Source organism: Etheostoma cragini, chromosome 11, assembly GCF_013103735.1.
Source record: "Etheostoma cragini isolate CJK2018 chromosome 11, CSU_Ecrag_1.0, whole genome shotgun sequence".
Classification (NCBI taxonomy): Eukaryota; Metazoa; Chordata; class Actinopteri; order Perciformes; family Percidae; genus Etheostoma; species Etheostoma cragini.
Window position 1 is genome coordinate 16,511,170 of NC_048417.1, and position 16,153 is coordinate 16,527,322.

Genomic DNA, 16,153 nt, shown 5'->3' on the forward strand with positions numbered 1-16,153 from the left:
GTGGCAGAGCAGCGAACACATCCGCACTGTACGACTCACCTGCTGCAGCTTTCTCCACGTAGTGCAGCTCGTTGTAGAACAGAGAAACTTGTGAGTATTTCTCCTTCACCACATTGGCTATGTAGTGTAACAACGTCATCTTTCGGTCTGTTGACTTGGTATCCAGTAGCTGTAGAGAAAGTAAAAGGTAAGAACACAAAACTTTGGAAAACATTTGTAAAGAAAAAGACTAAAGCTTTTATGTCAGAAAAAGGCAATGTACCAAGTCCAAACTTTGCAGCTTGAATCCGTACACAGCTCCTCTTTTGCTGCTGTTCATGTAGTTTCCGAGTGCCAAGATGATCTGACGAAGAACAAGGAACAAGTATGAGAAAAAGAAAATCCATGCATCCATTTAACATTGTGTTCAGTCAAGACACAAATGAATGAGTTACCTCTAGAATTTTCTTTAGTTTCTGTGAGGACTTGATGGACACAGATGCTGCGATGACTGCATGAATTTGCTGTAGGTAAAACAAAGAGGATGACATGAGAAGATGTCAAATTCAGTGCACCATTCTTGCTTTGTATGGTCACAGCATGCTGTGAAAACTCTAAGCCTCTAATCATTTTCAGTGTTTTTGTTTTGGAATATATTGTCCCCCACAAAAAAGATCCCAGTTCTCACCGGTGTGAGCATCTGCACGCTGTCACAGAAGTTGCCGATAAAGGCCATGATGGTCATCTTTTGCATGAGCCGCTCAATTTTACTAAACTGCATCATAAAGCGGTCCTCGTCCGGGAGGCTCTCCAGGGGCTTGCGCTCCTTCTCATACTGCCGCAGGATTTTAATCTCATTTTCGGTTGGTTGGAAGCGCATCAGACACTCTACGAAGTCCACCGGCAAAGTTCGCAGGTCAAAACTAAAAGACGGGGGAGACACGGGTTACACAGACTATAGTTACATACTGGGATCATTAAATAGAGGACACGGACAATTTGGTAACATACTGTATGTCTGTTGAATAATAACATGCATCAAATGCCAGTGCAATACAGTGCAATTGAATGTGTCACATGTGTCATTCAGGTACTATATGCATAGAAAGCATGCAAGAACACCAGAAGGATAGGTGTCTTTTGTTTTATTTTGAAGGGGCTTACATCTGAATGGCCTTGCAGATCTCCTCAGGAGTCTTTCCCACTTTCCTCAGTGTGATGGCCAGGTTCTTTGCTCTGTTGGAGTCCAGTAGCGCCACCTTGTTGGGCCCCTTCTGGATGATCTTCTGCTTGCTCATGGTGAGGTCAATAGCCGGGCCCTGGGCCTTAGTCTTAAACATCTCCTCAAACTCGTCCACGTTCAGGTCCTTAAAGACACACACAAATCTGTCAATGTGAGGCCGGAAGTGGACTAAGCCATTGTTAACCAAGAGCAGAGTCTTACCTCAAGTATCCTCTCGTCATCAATCTCATTAAAGACAGTCCCGTTGATCTGGTTTGGTTTCAGGGCTACCCAGTTGAAGACGGGCAGACGGAACTTTGTCTTGATGGGTTTCTTGATCTTAACAGCTACACAAGAAAGAGAAGAGTTAGCAAAGCATCTACCTGATTTTAAAGTGTGCATACACACACACACACAAAAACAACCCCCCCCCACACACACACACACACACACACACACACACACACACACACACAAGGGTAGACCGGTATGAGAGTTGTTGACACATGGACATGTGACCGTTTTGTCTCTTAAAAACTACAACCTTCCTTCTTGTTGATCTTTGTTTATGTGTTCTGAAAGAAAGTTTCTTTTCTTTACGCTTAACAAAAAGGACACTTGGTCATGCTTGAAGAAGACTGACGCCTGTTAGCCTCTGGTAGGAGAACAAGGCCAAATGGTATGCTGTACCCTGTACAGTAAGTGGTGCATATGGTGAGGATTTCCTGCATGGCAGGGGGACAGACTATTTATCGGACAGATTATGGCTATTTGTAGCCACCTGGGCTGATTCAGTTCAGCTGAACATAGAGGTGGTGCCCTGCTTAGTTACACAGACAAGGTGTCAGCAGGGACAGATAGATAAGGTTGTCATGGGAATGGTTAACAGCATTCCACCTCGGCAGAACGCCTTTCACTTCCGATCCTCTGCCTGCCACAGCAGGTCACTGTGTGCAACACTGTGATGTTGCAATTGCCTAATGCATGCACACACACACACACACACACAAACACACACAGACACACACACAATTACAAAACTACAACAAAGTTTGAAGGTAAATCATGCAGAATTTTGAAATTTGGTATTTTCTCTGTTGTGTAAATTCATGTAATGGTGCCACAGAAAGTCTCACTGTGAGAGGAGAAACAGCAGAATCACAAAGTCACAGTTCAACCGTTTTTTGATCATTTGGTTCTACTGCATATGCTGCCAAACCCATGTTAGAAGTGGCAAAAAAAGAAAGTATGAAAATGAAAACAATTATAAACTATTTCTAAGAGACTTCAAATGGGAATTGTCTGTTTGTTTTCTAGTGGGATTCAGAGACTGAAATACCATTTTCCACAAATTGTGACACGGGAAAGGAACAGTGGGGGGGGGGAGGGCAAAAAAGCAAACACAGACAAATAAAACCTACAGAAAAGTTTGATGGGTCCCTCTGGTTGGCAGAAAAAAAACAATTCAAAGACAAAGCATTATGAAATTGGCAGAGTTAGAGAGAAAGTTTAAACATGCACATCTCAAACACACAACTTACAGGGTCTGTGTGTTAAAGATAAAACTTAAAGGGGTTTCCACTGTTTACTGACTGGTATGACCAAAAAAACTGGCATCCCTGTACTGTTAAACTTCTCAGGAGGGTGTAACTTCACTCTAAAGGTTTAGCGTACACATGCATTACATGCCCAAACATATGCAACCACATCTATATACAGTAAAGAAATGTCTAATGTAACGTCACATGAAGGTTTGGCCTTGTTACTCATCAACCCTGCCTGACAGTGAGTTTGATAGGTTACACTGATTTAGTAAGTTAAGGAAATTGACTCAATCAAGACTGTACATCACACTCATGCAGCTGCTTCACAGTAAAAGCCTTCCAGCAGCACCGCTTGCTTTCATCACATTCCCAGCAACTAAAAGTATTTTACTATGAAGAAGCTGCAGCTAACATTCAACATTTGCAATAAAGGAAAGTAGTTGGAATACAAGTCACACTGTTTGGCTAAACAATCTGCAATTTACAATATCTAAACCTAAATAAACTGCTATGCCCCATTGAAGCATCCTTTTCCATCACATAACTCACATATAGGCACAAACTTGCTAGTTTGCTAGATTAGATGACCTTACCTGCTAACCCAGAGTTCATGATGACAGTAGGCGTCCCGCAGCCGGGCAGTGGGGGCGCTACAGGAGGAGGCGGAGGGGGCAGAGGTGCTGAGATCTGTGAGGCTGGCCCTGGGGGAGGAGGAGGAGGTGGAGGGGGAGGTGGTGGAGGTGGGGGAGCTGCTGCAGGAATGACTGCCGATAGTCCATTTGACACTGGGAGAGAGAAGAGAAGCTCAATGCTTAGTGTAATTTGTTAATGTGACATGCAAAATGTGTATATTCTCTCCCATCTTTTCTCTTCTTTCTTTATTTCATGATTAACAGTTTACATGCTTCTGGACTAATGTTAAACCTACATGTGCCATTCAGTGGCAGTGGAGGTGGAGGTGGTGGTGGAGCCAGTGTGCCGGTTACCACTCCCACATGATTTGCTGCGCCGTTTGCTCCTATCACAGCACCCAGCAATCCCTCCACGCCGGAGGGGGGTGAGGGCAGGATGGAGATGTCGCCATCTCCCTTCTTGTGGATCTTGATGGTGCCTTGTTTCTCAAGTTCGTGGATTTTTTTCTCCAGGTTACTCTGTCGCTGGATGGCCTCGTCCTTCTCCTTCAATATCTGCCGCAGTGAGTGGACCTGCGAGCTAGTGTCTTTGTAGACTTCCTATGTGGGAGAGGGACAGACAAGGTATTGCTTTAAAAAAGGTGTTGTCTAAATTATATATTTTTTATATTTCTGGAATGAGAGTGAAAACCCATCAACAACAAAAAGCACATTTTAACAGTTAAAGTAAAACCTATTTGTATTAAGTGATTATTGTGAGTCCTTAATGGCAAACACTAATCTAACCCTGATTGATTCAAGCTCCTTGTTCCGTTGCATAAGTTGCTTTTCCAGCTCCACAATTTTGGACATGGCCTCGTTCTCCGTGTCCTGCAGCTTCTCTGTCATCTAAAAGAACAATAGCCGAGAGGAAAAGGATGACACAGTGACATGAAATCATCGCAATGACAACATACAACTCAATATATCAACAAAGGGAGGTAGTGATGTCAGGCGTTTACCATATATAGAGTCTATTCCTCTGAATTTAAGCAAATTGTAAAGACTTATGAATGTTAGAAGAAGTGTGTTCATATATAGTGTGCCCTCACAGTCTTTTTGTGATGGCTGACAGTTGAAGGAAAACCTGAGATCATAGAAAAAACAATGCTGACATCCTGGGAATCCTAACATTAATACATAGCATTTTGTGAGAGAATAGAAATGAGATTAGGGAGTTAGTTTTGTGTATTTATTTAAGAGTAAAACAGTTGAGCGCTCTCTCACATGTGACATGTTCTCCTCCAGCTCCTCCACACGCTCCAGGGCAGCATTTTTGGTCTCGGCATCCTCCAGAAGGGCTCCCACGTCAAACACGTTATCCAAGTAGGCCTGGATCTGAACCTGCAGCTTATCGCTCTCTGTATGCTTTAGTTTCTGGGAAAACATTCATACAAAACTAAATGCCATGATGATAAGAGTGTGGCAGTTAGGGTGTGCAGCATTTACAGATCTGACAGATTCTTTTCTGAAGTAATGGAAAAGCCATTATCGACTGCTTTTCTGTGGTTGCTGTCTCAGGGGTGTTGTAATGTGACCTGTGTTCCGGATTGAGCTGAATATTAAAGAGTGCGAGTGTTTGGTCCGTCAGTGCATTTTTCATGCGCCATTATGTCTCAACTCACGTCTAAGTAGTCGTCCAGACACAGCTTGGTGAAGTCAAACTGTAGGTGAACTCTGAAGTTCATGTCCTCCACTGAGTGCACGACTATGTTGATGAACTGCATACAGGCCACCTGTGGGAATTAAACCAGAGGAAATACTGTTATTGAATGAGGATTCAACACAGCAAAAACAGAAAACGTTCTCAGTGTTTGCATGGCATGTAATCTGTGCGTGCCTGCTGACAATCTAAGGTAAGAATGTGTTCACAGATAACAGGTTTTAGTTTTTTTTACATCAGCCTGGTACTTCTGTAAAATGGCTTCCACTGAAATGGTGTGTATAAATCCTCACTATTGTGCTTGCTTGGCTGGCTGAGTAGTTTAACTGGCGGATTAAGAGGATGTGAAAAACCAAATTAACAAAATAGGCCAGTTCAACGCTATTGGCTGCCTTAAGGGAGCTTGCGTAAACAACAGATCAAGGAGGATCTCCACAATGTCTAATGAACACACACACACTTCTTCTACTCTGACACTGGCTTAATAAACTTCCAGTGAGAAGCTCGGTGGTCTCGGTGCGACATGGCAGCTTTGACAAAGTCTGTTTGCTTTAGTGCTGCTGTCTGACGATGGTCTACTGACGGACTGTAAGCGGACTTGTGACAGAAGTCCTATTCAAACACAGCATCTGTTGGTTTTCTCACACACACACACACACACACACACACACACACACACACACACACACACACACACACACACACACAGACACAGAGTCTTTGCCTCTCATCAATTAACACACTTTGATGGACACACACACACACACACACAGACACACACACTATACAAAATACTAAGTTGGCAGTCTCTTCAAAGTGTCTTTTATTCTTATCTGCCAGGCTAATTAGCACTATTTAGCCTGGAAATGACAAACTAAACAAGTGTACTTCACTAGGGGCCAGTACTTCAGTTTGATGTTCTGCACCATATGTCTGTAGTTTGTGCTGTGATGAGAAAAATGAGAAGGCTCGCACAAAAACAGAAAGCCCTGTGAGTGTGTATCGTCGAACTGGACTCTTCGTTGGAAAAACATATCAGGACACAAGCACAGCAGTGGAAATATAAAAAATATCTACATTTTTAACCAGCTCAACACTATGCTAGTTGCTAAATAAAATGTTGCTTCTAAAGGCGTGACACGGATGAGAAAGAAACATTCCCACAAGGCTTCTTTAGGGGTGTGTGTGTGTGTGTTTGTACATACCATGAAGTCGATGTTGTTGTCCTCGTTCTTGAAATATTCCATTAGCCTCTCAAATCTCTGCGTCTCAATGCACACCTGCAAAAATAACCACATCCCACTTATTGTACCTATTGGAATCTAGGTGTAGAGAGCAACCCACAGTGAAGTATGCAATCAATCAAGGATTTGCATAAATGACACCACCAACTCCTCATAACTCACACAAACCATGAACTGGTCCGCCTAAAACTAAAACACTCCTAATGTCAGCTTTGACTACTGCCGCCCATACACTGTGTGACACTAGAGACGAATGCTCTTCCCCTGGGACTGTTGAACCTCACAAACTCTTTAAACTATACATTTGAATGCATATTCCCATTCGCAGTCAGAAAACCAGAGGATATCAACAGCATTTGGTGAAGATGAAAAGTCTTCACCAAAAACTGCTAATTACATCACAGCTCACCATAACCTCAGTTACTCATGAACTGCTGCTGAATGTACACAGTGCATCTGTGTTCAATATTGCTTGGGTGCAACATTTACCACATATACTGGAGTTTTTTTGTCTTGCCTATCTGAACTAGGACTTTGGAGACAGAAAGAAACAGAGAGAGGGAGAGAGAAAGAGATGCTCTGAGTTCAGACAGTTCATCTGGAGGGCAATGAGGAAGATGGATCGTGATGAATTGAGAAGGAAGGGAGGGCGGAAGAGGAGGGGTGTGTATCCAAAAAACTCTGTGGCCCCTTTATCAAAAACAGCATATCAAAGTCACTTATCAAACTAGATCTAATGATGTTTTTTTAACTAAAACAATGACAACCTGCCTTTAGAACCCTGCAAAAAGATGAAGAAATGTGAGTGAGTCGTCAAATGCTTCCAGCAGCCTACACTATCATGACACTAACCTTCATCTCATTAGAAGGACTACATTCACCCTAAGTCTTATTCTCCCACTAATGCCGCTGCCACTGAGAGCAACACTCAATATTTCATTCAGGGGTGTAAATATTGCATTAACTACATTTGGCCCATTTTTAAGGGCCCTATGCTACAAAATGAGGCTGCTGTTAGCACCCACTCCATCATAAACCTCCCACTCTTTCCTCCAGCAGCCAGAAGACCTCATCCAAACAGATAAGTTCAGGCAAGTCTGTCTGTTGCATCTTTCTCTCATCTATTCTGAGCTTTGAGGTGTAAGTCCTGTTGTGTTGTACAGCTACACCAGTGTCTATAATCTGTTGACAATGAGGTCATTCCGAGATGCTAGCCTGAGGAATCTGCTGGTCTCACATCTGCCGGGGACTATTCCTCCAGGGCTGAGTCATAGTTTGAAATTGAACAGTCGAAATATAATGACATATTCGTCTTCTCAGACCCCACTTCCCCTTTCCATGCAGCTTGTACCTCCTTAAAGTTGTCGAATGCGGAGAGAATAATTTCATGGCCTCCTCTCACGAGACAAACTGCCGCCAGGAGCTCCAAGACCAGAGCTTTAGTTCTGTAAAACAGGGAGAAAATAAAGGTTAGTAAATAAGTGCCAGCGCTGCGGCAAACCTGTACTCAACACAAAGCAAACAAAAGTAGAAAACTAGAGAGCGGTTTAAGATCTTGCCAATGCTGAAACTTCTTTGTGGAATGGATCTACATGGTGATTATGTCTTTTTAAGTTTAAACATCTTTACAAATAGTTATTAGTAACAGTAACTAACTTTAAATAACTTGAAAAAAAGTTTTTTAATGTCACAACCTCAGAGGGAAAAAAGTAAAATAGCTCCACATTTTCATCTTTTCAAATGGATTAAAAGGCAGGTCTAAAAAATGAATACCTCCAGGCCCAATTGTGTGTGTGTGTGTGTGTGTGTGTGTGTGTGTGTGTGTGTTTCATTCATGCAGGATTTCTCTGCCTGTGACAGGTGATCCAAAGTGCTTTCACATCCACTTTTGAGGAAATCCTTGAACCTTGAGGCACAAAGTGAAAACACACCCCACACACACACACACACACAGACACACAGGCACACATACACAAGAAGCGAGTCCTTCTGGTTGCTGTCTCAATGAGCAGCTGCCAGTGTAGTGGAGTGTGCCAGCGGTGCCCTGACCCATCTGTCAGGATGAATGTGCCCCTGAGCTACAAAGTCACTCACTCTGGATCTGACTGTGTGGATGCACCGAGGCTCATGTTGGACTCTGAATGTTCCATTATGGATTTGGGTCTTTGTTGGGAAAGAAATGAACTGGATTTGTTCAGCTCAAGGCCTTCATTTAGATAAATAGCAACCAAATAACAAAAGTGGAAGACTTTTGTTTTAACTTACCTTGGGTTTTTATTGTTGAGACTTAGTGCAATTTCATTCACAGCATGTGGGTGTGACATGACCAAGTTGAAGCCATACTGGGAGATAAAAGACAAACCAGAAGGTTAAAAGACAGAGACATGCTGTATGAGCTAATTAACAGAGAAGAGCCACTAAATAAGCAAAAGGTACATTCCACTGCATAACAAACAAAACATGGAGAACTAGTAGGAACTAATTGGATTTGGCTTGGGTTAGATAAGTGTGCTTTAGTCCAGAGGGACGTGCAGTCTGTGTGGGCAGGGGGTGCAGAAGGCTGACCTGGTAGTTCATGATAGCACGCAGGCACATGATGCAGACGTGGACATCATCTTTCTTGCAAACCAGTCTGGAGTTTTTCAGAGTTCTCCGGCTCGGAAGTGTGTTACAGCTAAAAGTAGTTATAGAAAAGATGAAAAAAAAAACAAGTTAGTGATAATAGGAAACTGTTACTAAAATAAGTGTAGAGTCTGTGAGCTTCTGAGCACAAACAAGAGTGCACGAGGCCTGGATAGATAAGAAACCAGTTGTAATTTGTGAATGAGCCTCCATTACACACCACCTCCTTCACATGGGCAGGCTGTTAAACTGCCATGCCACCTTTTATCAACACACACACAAAAGGCCAAATAATCTACAGCCTTGTCAGGGGCCATGGAATGTCCTCTTTCAATTGTTGTAATTTTATGTCCTTCACAAAGATATCATTTACAGCTAACACAGAAGTCAATCATTTGAAGGCAGCACAGGGATTGTACAACTTTTTGTGAACAAAGACAAGGCCTTTTCTCTTGATGCAGCTCTCACAACAAAAAGATAAATGCTGGAATAGCATTATCACCGAATGACATGCAGAGCCAGTCAGAGCCAAACGGTTTCATTTCAGACATTTGTCACAAGGTTTAATTACTGGCCCGAGTTCTGGGGGAGAAATGTGTCTTCAGGGTACTGATAAACATGCCGATTCGTGTCAGCTCCCGTGCCTGAAGGCGTGATTCCACAGTACAGACACAGTGTGTGTGTGTGTGTGTGTGTGTGTGTGTGTGTGTGTGTGTGTGTGTGTGTGTGTGTGTGTGTCTGAAAAAGGCTAGAGCTAGAGCTAGTCTCAGCTATTTTAAGACAAAGATAGTTCTATCCTTTAAATTGACAAGTTCACATTGGAATAAGCTGGAAAATAGTTAAATCCTATTATATAATCAAATTGTTTTGCACGTCCGACATAATCGTGAGCATTCTGCATGTCGTGTTCAGCAAGATGTCGTGTCAGGCTGCGTGGAGGAGACATGCTTCAACTGCTTTAGACAGCAGCAAAAAGCTTTAAAAAAAAACGGAACACTTTTCATTTCCTAGTTAATAAATATCCAAGCTGAGGCGTGGCACAATCGGGAGGAAATGAGTAACAATATTTCTTAATCTCAAACCAATGGGCAAAATGTAATACCTTGAGCTGCTCTGACTTGTCTAAAGTTACTCAACTAAACTTTATATGACACAACACGGCAAAATGAATATGACTGCAATGAGACAAGGCATTCACAAACTGAAAGGACATGTGAGAGGTGCTGTGGACAGATTTATTCTCATCAGGCAGGAGAAATTTTTGAGCCGTCCAGGATTTAATGTCCTGGTTAGAAAACTTTTTTTTTTTTAACCTGCCGTTTTTTTTTTTTGAAACAGCACGGCCACAACAAACTGAGCACGTTCTAATTAGCACCACAGAACAATATCAAACACTATATCTATAACTATAAGACAGGTCTAACACAGCTACTAATTTCTAGCACATTCCATACCGTCTTTTTTGGGAGCATTTTGGACAGCTCAGTGTGCTTGGTGTCCTTCAAGATGGCAGTTTAAAGAAGACATATATAAATTGTTATTTTACACCTAGTTGTTAAGCTTCCATTATTTCGAATTAAAGCTAATCTTAAGAGAAATAAAGATAATACAGGACAAAGATTCTGTATAATGGACAGTTTAACGTTTATAAAACCACCAGGGCAAATTAAACCACCAGAGCAAATGCTTCATAAATAGTGTGGTATCTCTCATTAACTACAAAAATGTATAATCCAAAATACAGAATTTGTTTAGAGGCTAACTAAGCCTTGTAAAAGCCTTTGCTTTTACAGTGCTTTTGTAGAAACTAGGTTAGCTTCTGCACATAATGGCATTTTGGAAGCCACATAAGCAGCACACAGGCACAGAGAAAAGAACAATGAGTGCAGAAAAACCCATTTTCTCCAAGGAAAGTAGAATTCAGTCTCAAGCGCAGAGGGGAGGCTGGCAGTACAAATAATTCACATCCCAGACACAGACAGCAGGACAAATAAACTGGGCAGCGCTAGCAGGGACGTATAAAGTACAATGAGGAAGGAGGGTTTATTTTGTGTGTGTATGTGTGTGTGTGTGTGTGTGTGTGTGTGTGTGTGTGTGTGTGTGTGTGTGTGTGTGTGTGTGTGTGTTCTCGTTTAACTACGTTTGTGGGTCCAAAAACCAGGAATACAGTATACTGGTGGGGATCCGGACAGCTTTGTGGGGCCAAAATGCTGTTTAAGGGTTATTACTTGGTTTTAGGATTAGGGTTAGAATTAGGTTATGGTTAGGGTGAAGGTTAAGGTTAGGCATTTACTTGTTATAATTAAGGTTAGATTAAAATAGGGAATGCATTATGACAATGGCGTATCCCCACAAAGATAGTGAGACTCACTGTGTGTGTGTCTCTGTCTGTATGTGTTTGTGGGTGTGTGTGTGTGTGTGTGTGTGTGTGTGTGTGTGTGTGTGTGTGTGTGTATTGAGGGGGGAGCAGGGATGCAGGGTTAAACCAGCAAAACGAGAGACCCGAGACCTGCCTGCTGTCGAAGACTGGCAGACAGAGGAGCAGATGACTACACCAGGACAGAACAGAAGAGACAGTCAGCCTCACTGAAGACACTCTGACCAGTTACACAGACTCTACATGCTGATGATACAGGGGTACATCTGGAGGAGGCAGATGTGTAAGCAAAAGTCTGTTATGTGCCAATAGTGAGATTATCTGCCAATAAATCATAGATTAGATATGTTAATAATGATGAAACAAGCCCAGACTATCTGGGGATTGTTGGACGTTACAAAATGTAATAGGTGGTTTAATAATAGGTGATATGTGTGGCTTTATAAACAGGACACACACATTTCACATATATCACTGTCTATTAGTGATGGCAAACTTGGATAGGAACAGAAATGACTGTAATAAAGAAGAAAAAAGAAAAGTAGTATGCAGTATGCTATATCGACTTATTTTACATGTATTATTTAAGCACCTTATATAAAACAACTGATTTGGTTATCATGCAAGGATCTGAAATCAAAAAGAGACGTGCCTTATTAAATCACTAATGCGCTTTGTGTACAATGAGTTCAAATTGCCTCTTAAGGATTAGAGGTCATAGAATTCAGGGAGAGTGCTGTGCCAAAGCATCAATGGAATGACAGAAAAGATTAGAGAAATAATGCACAACTGAATGGGATTTGTGCTTTAGAGCATTTATTAGCATGGCTTTATCAATTAACTGCTGTGAAATCCTCTGTGCACAGGATTTAGATTTAAAATGGGTTGTTTGGTGTTCATAAAAACAAAACAGATCCATAAAAAAAATCTTTCCTTTTCTTTAGACAAATAGTGTTTTTCTCCTGCTGCGGAAATGTGTCTTACGTTATTTAAAGTCTTACAGACCTCATGACTACATAAAGGGGCAGCTGAGCCATCACATGAAATGTGTGACTCAAAATAATCACAATGCAGCCACATTGCTTTGGCTGAACACCACGTAACTAGAAACCCTAAATCGCGAAGTTTGCTGTAAACAGTTACAAATCACCAAACACACACATGAGCACATTATCCATCACTTAATATGTGTATAGTACCGGATTGTGGAATGTCGGCTACCACGCGTGATGCCGTTTCCAGTGATGGAAGACGGTAGGCTGTTTCCTCCATGCAGGTCTTCTATAGAGCGGCTCCAGGGCTTAGACTTATCCATAGCAGCCTCTGGGTTGTTCTCTGCACAGTCTCCATCAAACCTGTTGCACCATGAAAACAAGACACAAGCATTAACTTGTTATTATTTAAAGCCTGACCAATAGTGGATTTATGAAGCCAGCATGGTATCATTATTATTTGACAACAATAAAAATTAAAAAAAACTATTATCTGGGTTTAGACAAACTATTTTTTAAGGATCTTTGTAAGGATCCCTAAAATGTGATTACTTAGTACAGGTGTGTCTAAGGCACAACATTTTAGTATTAAACGTAACAGTTACAGTAAAATATTTGATGCTGAAACAAGCTTACACTGTTTGGATAAATCCTGCTACTTTAGCTAGCAAAAGGCCCTTCCTTGACAGTCATAAAAGTAATTTACCAGCAACCGACGGCTAAGCTAACAAGCCTAGCTAAAATAACTAACTAGCTTACCAGCAAATAACCACCGATGTTTAACCAATCAAGCCTCATCAGTTAACAGGCCACTACGCATACACTACTGTCTATAAATCAGCAGCTAACATAATTAAATTTAAATGAATTTAAAAAAAATACAGATACAGTATGTTATAAGACAAGTCAATGTACTCAATGCTAAAACTACCACTATCATTTCAGGTTTTTGGTTTTGACATGATGCAAAATGTTTCATGTTTTGTTGTACTTGGTAGAAACCTTGGAAAGAGCTGGTAGTTACAGCATACCTCCTATGATCTATTTCAGTTTTAAGACTGGTCGTTTCCATGACTTGTACTGTATATGCTGCTGTGGTGGTGGTACTGTGGGTAAACACAATTTTCCGGCTAACCATTCCTAATGTGGACAGACCATAATAACATATGGTGAAGTGGAGAGAGTGATTAAAAAATGTAACTGCGTGGCTATTTGGCCCTGAACATGGACCTTTTGACAGACTAAAATTCACACCATCATTCTATGAATAGAAGCCTATGGTTAGTATAATACACAGTGCCAATGTGTCAGCAATGGGCCCTGAGTGACTAAGTGTTTATGACAACCAGGTCAACAGCAGTCGTGGTGGTGGAGATGCATCAGTGGCAGTGCAGAATAGCAGCATTGTGTTGGTTGTCAGTTCTGCATATAGACCATAGTGGTATAAAGAGAAAGAGCTGGTAGTGACTTACGTGACGGCATACTGTGCAAAAGAAAGATACTCCACCAGCACGTCCAGGCCTTTGTTCTCTTCATTTAAGAATTCTCTCACCCACCTGAATATAGATAGAAACAAATTTAACTCAACAAAGGTTTATGAGCACACAGCTTTCATAATATTGGTGGTTTCTGAGTTTAATCGGTTTCAACAAAAACTCATCTTCTTTGGGAGAATCACAGCTAAAGAAGTCATTTTCTGAGTCTTCTTTTGTCTCTTATGTGGAAAGAAACATCAGCAGATGCTTAAAGTATATTTAATGGGTAGCGCACCTCTTTCCATTTTTCTGACCTGACCTTGGTATGCAGATGTTTTCAGATTATTCACCCTCCCGCCGAAGAATTGTAATGACCCGTTTGATAGACTTCAAAGCTTCCTGGCTCAAAGCAGCAAACATATCCCTCATGCATGTGTTTGCAAGCGGAGAACTCCACAGAATCGCATCGCACGCACGCACACGCCATTAGGAAGTTTCTAACTGTGGAAAAGACAAGCCCCCAGAACGATCAAAAGCCCATTCTCACCTTCCTTACAGGCACAGAAGTGGGCCACCCATTTAGCATTTGGCATGCTTTCATATATATATATATATATATATATATATATATTTTTTTAATTCTGCACAGAAAAGCCAAGCTTTTCACAGGGAAAGCTCCTGCTACCTTTGGCATGTGCTGCTATAAGCAGTGTGATCTGAATCACAGAACATCTTTATTTGATCACATGCTATGAAGGTGTTTTTTAGCCGCATACGGCTTCAACAGGCCTGATTACTCAGTGATTAGAAAAATTTGCAGGGCATAAACATAACAACACACATCCAAGCTTTTAAGCAGTACTGCTGATGAAGATGCAAGACTAAACTGCTTTAAAAATCCAATAGCTGCTTCTTTAATTGCTCCCCTGTGGTGTAACTACGTGGGAGCGAGTAAGGCTAACGAGAGAGTCCCAGAAAGCAGTGCCTGGTGGGGCCCGTCGTGTTTTAAAAAAGGGCTTGACTGGCCACATGGTAATCATTACCACAGGACACTAACTAACAATCCTCCCATTCACCACATGTTGTTGACCACTGAGCAACATGTGAGGAGCAGGCAGGCAGGGAGCCGAGGTTATCATCAGCAGTGCTCGTACAGGGACAATCTATCCATTATACGCAGCCTTCAAGATAGATCTATTCCTCTGTTTCACCTCTGAATAGAAGCAGTAATTATTCACTGTCTGAGTGGGTGACATCTTGCCCCCTCGTCACCCCCTCCCTGACCGTACGCTCAATCTCTCTCCCTGTCCCCCTGCCATTCTGGTAATGCTTTGTCTAATCTAGATTAGGTAGATTATTTATGTAATCTGGTTTACCAACATAAGGTCTCCATTTATCCATGAATACAATGCCTCAACTGGTTTGCCAGACAGACCTCATCTCTGGCTTTGGTTGAAGTTTATTTTGGTTTGAAGAGCAGAATCTGATAAGTGTGCATCTCTGGATCAGCGCTCTTGTGGCTGCCTCTTCCTGTCCAAGACAGGGTCTCCATGTCTCCTGGGACAGCCCACATCAACATCCCTCCCAACTGCTAGCCCTAATTACATACAAATACAGCATCTGTCCCCATGCTGTGTCTGTAGTTTTTTTTTTAAAGCTTGCCTGGATAAATGACGCCCCTGGATCTTACAGATTCCAGAATGCATTAAGGCCTAATTAGTGATAAGGTCTCAGGGTCTCTAATCACAGAGACAGGCCCTATGATCTATAGCCAGACAAACACTGAGACATTGTATGCAGCTCATTTATATATTGATCTTTACTTTATGTTGACTGTACAACAATGAATCAATATCAGCTGCAGCAGGCTGTGGTTTGTTATCCTGGAATACCTGGATTTAAACATGAATACTCCAGTGATTTTATCTGTTATGAATCATTCTCTCATTATTAACATCTACAAGAATGCCTCTTCAGGATGGCAGACTGAAACAGAATAAAGACAAATGTGTTTTCCTTCCAACGACTGTTCACGTGTCAGCCGCTCCAAACAATCAATCGATTCATCTTGTCTCCATCACCACATGGCTTTCTGTGTAATATTAGGCTGGAGCACTGAGATGAATAGAACATGGTGGTGTCAACGTCTGCGTCTCCGGGTTTCTGGAATGTCACATTTTTCCCCCCTGAATCTAATATAATCAGGTCTGGGACATTCAACACTACACAAGCGTCACACAATCCCGCAGTGACTCACCCTATATGATTGGTCCGTAACGAAATTTCCAGTTCTCTCAGGACTTGGGTGGACTCCTGAACTCTCCGTCTGAATTTCTTAGGAAGGAAAGAAGGGTGGGGGGGGGG

General features: G+C 41.9%; 1 protein-coding gene across 22 annotated transcripts in view; it reads right to left on the bottom strand.

Moving 5' to 3' along the window:
• The window catches only part of fmnl2a (formin-like 2a), a 46,830-nt gene that overhangs the window by 7,284 nt on the left and 23,393 nt on the right, over nt 1-16,153 (bottom strand). For 11 of the 22 annotated variants that reach the window (XR_004658615.1, XR_004658614.1, XM_034886511.1 and 8 more), the window contains exons 4-24: nt 16,047-16,123; nt 13,787-13,870; nt 12,522-12,677; nt 11,459-11,494; nt 10,400-10,444; nt 8,889-8,997; nt 8,589-8,665; nt 7,675-7,768; nt 6,285-6,359; nt 5,042-5,152; nt 4,644-4,793; nt 4,164-4,265; nt 3,674-3,977; nt 3,339-3,530; nt 2,623-2,643; nt 1,424-1,548; nt 1,144-1,346; nt 668-902; nt 435-503; nt 263-343; nt 40-169 (exon numbers count right to left, since the gene is read on the bottom strand). Coding sequence is in view for 20 of the 22 variants with exons in the window: in XM_034886511.1 (XP_034742402.1) it covers nt 40-169; nt 263-343; nt 435-503; nt 668-902; nt 1,144-1,346; nt 1,424-1,548; nt 2,623-2,643; nt 3,339-3,530; nt 3,674-3,977; nt 4,164-4,265; nt 4,644-4,793; nt 5,042-5,152; nt 6,285-6,359; nt 7,675-7,768; nt 8,589-8,665; nt 8,889-8,997; nt 10,400-10,444; nt 11,459-11,494; nt 12,522-12,677; nt 13,787-13,870; nt 16,047-16,123 (2,476 nt within the window). In the remaining 2 variants the exon portion in view is untranslated. The remainder of the gene's footprint in view (nt 1-39; nt 170-262; nt 344-434; nt 504-667; nt 903-1,143; nt 1,347-1,423; nt 1,549-2,622; nt 2,644-3,338; nt 3,531-3,673; nt 3,978-4,163; nt 4,266-4,643; nt 4,794-5,041; nt 5,153-6,284; nt 6,360-7,674; nt 7,769-8,588; nt 8,666-8,888; nt 8,998-10,399; nt 10,445-11,458; nt 11,495-12,521; nt 12,678-13,786; nt 13,871-16,046; nt 16,124-16,153) is intronic. The other 11 variants (XM_034886508.1, XM_034886498.1, XM_034886496.1 and 8 more) reach the window with 3 other exon arrangements.